We start from the raw sequence: 8092 nt of genomic DNA on the forward strand, positions 1-8092 counted from the left end.
AGACAATTCATTTAACCCCTCAAGGGACTCAGTTTCCTCATGTATAAAACAGAGATAACAAAAGAACCTGATAAGATTGTAAAGCATTTGACACGATGATGAAAGATAGTAAGAACTAAAACAAAGCCAAAAAAAAAAAAAAAAGACTATTATCATCTTCTTCCTCATCATAGCATCATCATCTCCAGAATCAACCTCTTAATGCTGAGGCAAGGTAGGAAGAGCCCTGCTACTCTTTCAATCTACACACGCTAAGCAGCCACCACCAAGATACCAAAAAGATGGTATAAGAGGCAAAAAAGATAGTATGCAAAACAAAAAACAGAAAAGGACATAACAGAAAGAGAAATCTTGGACTTCCCTGGTGGCGCAGTGGTTAAGAATCCGCCTGCCAATGGAGGGGACATGGGTTCAAGCTCTGGTCTGGGAAGATCCCACATGCCGCAGAGCAACTAAGCCCGCGTGCCACAACTACTGAGCCTGCGCTCTAGAGCCTGCGAGCCACAACTACTGAGCCTGCATGCCACAACTACTGAGGCCCGCGTGCCTAGAGCCCGTGCTCCTCAACAAGAGAAGCCACCACAATGAGAAGCCTGCACACCACAACGAACAGTAGCCCCCGCTCACCGCAACTAGAGAAAGCCCACATCCAGCAATGAAAACCCAACGCAGCCTTAATTAATTAATTAATTAATTAATTTTTTAAAAAAGAGTACGGACTCTGGAGCCAGACTGCCTGAGTTAGAATCCTGGCTCCACCACTTCCAATCTGTGTGACCTTAAGCAAATTATAGAATCTCTTTGTGTCTCACTTTCCTCAACTGTAAAATGGGGCAAATATTAGTACCTACCAGTATTTTAGGGTTGTGGTGAAAATAAAATTAGTTAATACATATATATATAAAGTGATTAGAAGAGTACCTGTCTCATAATCAATGCTTAACAGTTAGCTTTTATTATTACTGTTGCTATTTTTTCAACTGACAATGTTTAACTTAATATTAAAATGTATTTAAATTCAGTGATTATAGAGGCAAGTAGGGGAGGCAGGTAGGAATTAGAAGTATTACAGGGCAGCAAATGGAAGAAAGACTAGGATAAAAAATGTACTGCAGGGACTTCCCTGGTGGTGCGGTGGTTAAGAATCCACCTGCCAATGCAGGGGACACGGGTTCAAGCCCTGGTCCGGGGAGATCCCATATGCAGTGGAGCAACTAAGCCTGTGCGCCACAACTACTGAGCCCACGAGCCACAACTACTGAAGCCCGCACGCCTAGAGCCCAGGCTCCGCAACAGGAGAAGCCACCGCAATGAGAAGCTCGCGCTCCGCAACTAAGAGTAGCCCCTGCGTGCTGCAACTAGAGAAAGCCCACGGACAGCAACGAAGACCCAACGCAGCCAGAAATAAATAAATAAATAAATGTACCAAAAAAAAAAATGTACTGCAGCTGATCTGAGCACAGATAACTGCAGGTTAAAAGGAAGTAGGTAAGATCGACAGAGGGATAGAGATGGATATAGTCAAGATAAAGCAAGTAGAATAAAATGTTAATGGTAGAATCTAGGTTGTGGTACATGAGTGTTCACTGTAAAATTCTTTCAACGTTGTTTCGTGTTTAAAATTTTTCATAATAAGCTAGAGGGGAAAAAAGGAAGTAGACCTAGAGGAATCAACCCAAGATCTGGGTCATAACTGTGCTGCCTGTCATTTGAGCTCAAACATCAGAAAAAGCTTGGAAAAACCTGATGGTTTTGGAACTCTTGCTCACCAACACTTTCCTGCACCAGATGAGCAGAGCTCAGGTGATGACCTGGACCACCTTGGAACAAGGAGGTACAGGCAGAAGGCAGAAACCCAGATGTTCCACGTGAGAAATGCCAATCTCAAGGGACTATGATATTATCACCCCTGCTCAGGAAAACCTCAGAAATAAGGCTCAATACTAAGGAATAGGGAGATGGAAGGGCAAGTGTACACACTCACTCATGGACTCTGTTGTCGCCATAGAGATCACTCAGGCCAAAGCTGATGTAGTGCCAGTGCTCGGGGATGTTGGCCGAAGGGCTCCCCACATTCCTGTACATGCTAACGTAGTCCAAGGGGTCTGGGCCACCCAACCTGCAAAAGACAAAACACAGGAGTGTCAGTGTGAGCCTGAAAGCAGACAATGTGAAGCTGAGGGGCTCTGCCTTACAAACCTAAAGGCCCCATCCTAGAGGAACCTGGGGTAAAAGATAACTAAAGGGAGGCCACACAGGTCTTATCTCCAGGATAAGACCAAAGGATGGGCAGCTGGAGGCAGCCCAATTCCATAAGCACAAGAGGCTCCCTTCTCCTATCTCCAACAGGTAGAACCTCCTTCAGAAATAAAACAGACTTATTAATATGTATAAAATGGATAACTAATAAGAACCTGCTGTATAAAAAAATAAATAAAAATTCAAAAATTCAAAAAAAAACAAAAGAAATAAAACAGACTGATTGGTTGACCCTTTGGCTTCCTCCTGTTTCAAATTACCAATCCCAAGTGGGATTGGCAGTGATTATCTCTCTTCCATGGTGCCTATAAACACGCCAAGCTTCAAGGCAAGAAGCGCATCAGTCAATCAATTGGCCTCTGTTGAAAGACCATCCTGATCATCCCCAATGGGCATTGTTACTGGAAGCAGAGGCTCAGCTCCACTCCTGCCTCTTAGACAGCTAATTCCTGAAAGACTATATTGTGCCCTATGTTAATTACAGTTTGTTCTAAACAGACCCAATGCCTCCAGACCCCAGCCCACACCCCCCAGACCAAAGCTGGTCTTTTATCATGCAAGTGACAAAGGCCAAACTTAGGCTAGCTCGGCTCTGCAGAGAACTGCAGCAGGAGCCAGGCTGAGAGCCCTATGAGCTCTTGCATCTGGAAGATGATGCCGGGACACAGCTGCCTCTAAGGTAGAGCTGGAACATTAAATGATTTGGGGCCTCTGAGAACCACATTAGACTTCCCCCATAATTCCAACAGAGAGGCAGTTGAGGAAGAGATTCAGCCATTAGCTCACTCTGAGGATTTAATTCAATAAGGGTTCCCTGTAGTAATTAGTGTTCTTTAAAAAAAAAACCCCTGCTTTTCTTCAGAATGGATAGGGAAACTTGGTAGACTTGAGAAACAAGACTAAATGGAAACCATCAGCAGAAGGAAGTCTGCATTTAGCCCACAAACACTGCACTTGAGCCGCCTCGGACATCTGACTGTTCCACAGAATGCAAAAACTTTGTCTGCTCCTGGGACAAGGATGGGGTACACTTTGCATTTGGGATCGTATGCTGAAGGAATGCCAACAACCAAATAAAAGACATGTTACATGTATGTGATCCCAGCAAGCATGCCAGTACCATGCAATTCAAACACTATTTAAAACCAGTAGGTCTGGTTTCACCCTCTTTTGCCAGGATGTTATTTGCCTTTGTAGAAATCCTTATTCTCTGCTAGGAAATGTTAAGTTATTTATAGGACTTGTAAGAAAGTCGCTACAAATAGCTTAGAATCTCAACTGAGTGGATTAGGAAAAGGGACAAATCTCCATGTCTTTCCTTAACTCTGCTTTCACCAACTCATCTAATTCCACAACCAGTTAGATTTAGAAAAGTTTGTCGGGGAAAAGAGGAAAGAAAGGTCGGCTACCCCTGCAAGGACCTCATGATAACTGCAGAAACCTGGAACAGGTGGGAATGATTACAGGCTCCTTATCTGCCCATCCTTCAGCCTAGGTCCATCCAGCATCAAGTGGCAAAACTGCGTCCACTCTTCCGTGCTCCATCTACCACACCCCTGGCAGCCCTCTTTGTGGCCAAGTCTCCCAGAGGGTATTTCATCAAAGAGAGAGGCTTTACCTTAAAACTCCAACTGCAGAGAATGACCAAGAGTCAGACAAAATCAGCCTCATCTCTAAGCACAGAGTGTTCTGTTATACTCACTCAGAGACCTGATGGGAAGCAGATGAGTACGTGGAAAATACATCTTAGAAAAAGATGTTATCCCAGGACCCAGATCATCCCTCAACTTAAGTCCTTGAACACCTGACTTCATTCACTCCACAGGGAGGTTGCCAGAGTGGAGTGGCCCTTGGGCACTGGTTCTACTTCAGCTCCCTGATCACTCATGTCTCAGCTTTCAACCAGGATGTCCCTGTTGGCTAGGGACCACTAGTCAAAGAGCCACCCTTCTGTCACAAGAAAAAGAATCCCAAGGTACCCTGGGCCACAGCCAAACTGAGGCAGCCTCAGTCAGCCATCCTGCTATGAAAATTGAAGAGGGACTGTGGGATCCCAATTGTGAGGGTTATCAGTAAATTACTTTCAGGACCTTAATTATGCAACCCCCTCCGAATCTTAGAAAGAACCAGTCACTGAGCTGTTCCCTCTCATATATTTCGGCATCTAGGCAGCATTTCTAATTCCACAAAGTGCTATACAATCCTTTTTATTCATCATTAGATGCTGGCCCATCTTTTAAGATAAGTCCTGGCCTGGTTAAGAAACTTGCAACAAGATGAAAAAAGAAAGGTTCCTGGGGGGATGGGTGGGAAATAAAGGGTTCCCAAACCAGTCTTAGTCATTTGCACCTGTTCAATACATTTTACACACAACTCTATCCTTCATGGCCACTTGGGTGACATAAAAACAGTTGCCCAAGTCTGAGTAGGGATTTCTCCTTATACTCAAATGAGGCCTGAACAAACAGCATGGCAGTGGCAGGTCCCCTTTTTCTCATGACACATCCCAGTACAGTCCATCACTATACATATTTAAATATAGTGGTACAATATATTTAAATATGGGTGATTAAGTTATCAAGAGCTGCTTTGTACTCAGAAGCTCTCTTCAAAAACTCCTCTCAACCAAAGAACAGTGTGCCTGCCAGAGAGAACTGTACCACTGGCCACACCTCCTCCTGGCTACCAGACAGAGGCAGGCTGCTCTCGTGGCTCTCCCTAAGGAGCAGGTGGCTGCTCCCCAGGCCCTTCACACTGTCAGCCTCTTCACATCCTCCCATGGACACAGGGAGCTGGCCTCAGCCCTACACAGCCTAGCTTCTGCCATCTCCAGAAGAAGAAAGAGGTTGTCACAGAGGAAAAAGACTCACTCTTAAAGGGAAAGGTAACCAGCAAAGACATCACTCTATTCACTTCCCCCTTTGAGTGTACCTCCCCTTTGGCCACACCCCAAGCAGCTGCCTGAACAGTCTTTCAGGAGTCAATGAAGGGGCTCATCTAATACAGTGCCTGCACGAATGTGGTTTTGGACAGATTCAATTAATTCTCAGTCAACTTTTGGTCCAGAAAGACCATGAAGAAGAGTCCGTATAATACTTGTTTTGCCAAGAGGGGACAGGAAGAGACAAGTTGCAAAAGAAATGGGAAACTAGAAAAGACCATTCCCTCCCCAGGGGCAGCCCATCTGTACACAGGTCTGATCTTAACAGAGCTACTTGAGCATTACCCTCAGCTTCCCTGAGGAACTGCTGCCTAAATCTGGAAGCTCTGGACCACCAAGCTCCTCTTAACATCTCACTGCAGGATCCTCCGTGTCCAAGTCCCAGGTCTTCATCATTTACTGCAGTCTCCTTCAATTCTGAGCCAAACCATGGATCTCCCTGACCCTGTCTGCCTCTGTTCTAGCCAGTGACCTAAAGCAAAGCAGCTGCGGAGCCAGAAGAAGCTCTGCATGGAGAAACAGAACTGTGCAGAGTAAGCAGAAAGTTTATCAGAAAAAATTGCTCCGCCAAACTTCAAACGCAAAAGCACTGCACTGATACGAATATCTGAGCTCATCGGGAAGGTATCAAAAAGAGACCTCCTCCTCATCCCTTCACAAGCACAACGCTCACAACTTGCTCCCCTCCTAACCCACAGACCCACACCCGCCACTACCCTGTGCAGTCTCGTGCCCTCTGAGCTCCTCCAGCCGCGCGGCTCCAAAGCCTTCTCAGATGCTCCCCAGGCCCCGCCTCGCCTCCCCCATCCCACTTCAGCCGCCGCCCCCCCCACCCCGGCTTCCCCTCGCCCACTAATGACCCCCTACAGGCGCCCCCTCCTTTCACCACGTTTACAGTTCCTTCTCTCCTATCGTTCCCCCCGCCGCTCCCACCCACACCCCCAATTCACTCTATTCTCCTAATCCCAGTTAACCCTTCATTCCCCTCCTCCCTCGCTAACCCTTCGCTACCCACAGGCTTCTTTAACCCCTTTGTCCCCATTCCTAACTTGAGCCTTAACTTCTTCCCTCGCAGCAGAAAGCCCTTCTTCCAAGTGCTTTAACCATTCTCCTTCCCCCTCCTATTCCCGCACAAATTACTTCGTCCCAGCGCTTTAACCCTTCTCAGCCCGCCCCTGTCCGTCTCCCCGCGGCCCAAGGCATACCAGTACTTGACGATAGCGGTAACCTGGAGCGGGTTCGGCTGGTCTGGGTAAAGGCGGCGGCACTCTCCGTAGATGGCGTGCAGTCCCGGGGGGAAGAGCGAGGCGAAGGCCGGAGGGGCTGTTGGGCCAGGGGCCGGGGGCGCGGTGGGGCCGGGGGCGCCGCTAGGCCGCAACTCCGCCATCGGGGCGCGTAGGGTGCTGGGGGGACCGGGAAGGGCAGACGAGGGGGAGAGCACTGACGCGCCAGCAGGCGAACTCCCTGGGTGCGACTCCCGGAGGCGATGGGGGGGCTGCAGCGAGGTCTAGGCTTCGCGCCTGCGCAAGGCGCACCGTCCGCCCAGGCCGTAGCCGCGGCAGACACGGCCAGAGGGTGCCTCGGGGGCCGCGGGGCGCTCAGGGGGCGGGGCGCCGGCCTGCCCTATTCCGGCACCCATTGGCTAGTGTCTGTGCCAGTCACAGGTGGGGAAGGCATGAGTTGACAATAGGTCCCGCCTCCCTCTCCCAGGGTTGCGGGGCGGGGGTGTCCCAAGGCTCTTGGCCTCCCCCTAGTGTTAGGAGGAACCCAGGTTTAAATAGAGATATTGGGGCATCCTTCTGAGGTGCTAGGGTCCCATGAAAGCACTGGGAAGTGCACCGACAAAGGGCTTGTCACTGTTATGGTGACACGCTGCTAAGAAGGATTTAAACATATATCTGACAGGGACTTCCCAGGTGGCGCAGTGGTTAAGAACCCACTTACTAAGGCAGGGGACACAGGTTCGAGACCTGGTCCGAGAAGATCCCACATGCCGTGGAGCAATTAAGCCCGTGCGTCACAACTACTGAAGCCTGTTCGCCTAGAACCCCAGCTGCGCAAGGGAAACCCCCACTCGCCACAAGCGCAACAAAGACCCAGCACAGCCTAAAATAAATAAACATTTTTAAAAACCTTAAAAAAAATGTCTGACAATGGATTGATTCATGCGTCCATGTAGCGTTAGTTTTAATAGATGATAAATCTAAATGTTTCCTACCGTCTTTGAATATCCATTGACCGTATTGACTGACACTAACACCGCCAAATTCGGGGGTCATATGTTGAAATACCTATTTTGCAGTTCTGTCAGAAAGTAGCAAGACTTAAACTAGGATCAGCTAAATAGACATGGTGATTATTTATTTATTTATTTATTTATTTTTATTGGAGTATAATTGCTTTACAATGTTGTGTTCGTTTCTGCTGTACAGCAAAGTGAATCAGTTGTAAGTATACATATATCCACTCTTTTTTAGATTTCCTTCCCATTTAGGTCACCACAGATCATTGAGCAGGGTTCCCTGTGATAAACAATTGGTTCTCATTAGTTATCTATTTTATACATAGTAGTGTATATATGTCGATCCCAATCTCCCAATTCGTCCCACCCTCCTCTTCCCCCCCTTGGTAACCATAAGTTTGTTCTCTACATCTGTGACTCTATTTCTGCTTTGCCTATAAGTTCATCTGTACCATTTTTCTAGATTCCACATATAAGCGATATTATATATTTGTTTTTCTCTTTCTGACTTACTTCACTCTGTATGGACTTGGTGATTATTTAATACATGGTTCAAATGACATGGTTAAGATGACAATCTCTTTTTTGTTCTGTTTTAAGCAGAAGTATGCAGGTTGCCTTGAGGAACACCAATATTCATTATCTACTAT

The 8092-nt window shown here is 47.2% G+C and overlaps 1 protein-coding gene across 2 annotated transcripts in view; it reads right to left on the minus strand.

Moving 5' to 3' along the window:
- SUFU (SUFU negative regulator of hedgehog signaling) overlaps window positions 1-6778 on the minus strand; it is a 108704-nt gene extending 101926 nt beyond the window's left edge. For both annotated transcript variants that reach the window (XM_061200258.1, XM_061200169.1), the window contains exons 1-2: window positions 6406-6778; window positions 1985-2119 (exon numbers count right to left, since the gene is read on the minus strand). In XM_061200258.1, coding sequence (XP_061056241.1) covers window positions 1985-2119; window positions 6406-6587 — 317 coding nt within the window. In that variant the 5' untranslated portion in view covers window positions 6588-6778. The remainder of the gene's footprint in view (window positions 1-1984; window positions 2120-6405) is intronic.
- Window positions 6779-8092: the final 1314 nt, after the last annotated feature.

Source organism: Eubalaena glacialis, chromosome 1 (genome assembly GCF_028564815.1).
Source record: "Eubalaena glacialis isolate mEubGla1 chromosome 1, mEubGla1.1.hap2.+ XY, whole genome shotgun sequence".
In the NCBI taxonomy this organism is placed as follows: domain Eukaryota; kingdom Metazoa; phylum Chordata; class Mammalia; order Artiodactyla; family Balaenidae; genus Eubalaena; species Eubalaena glacialis.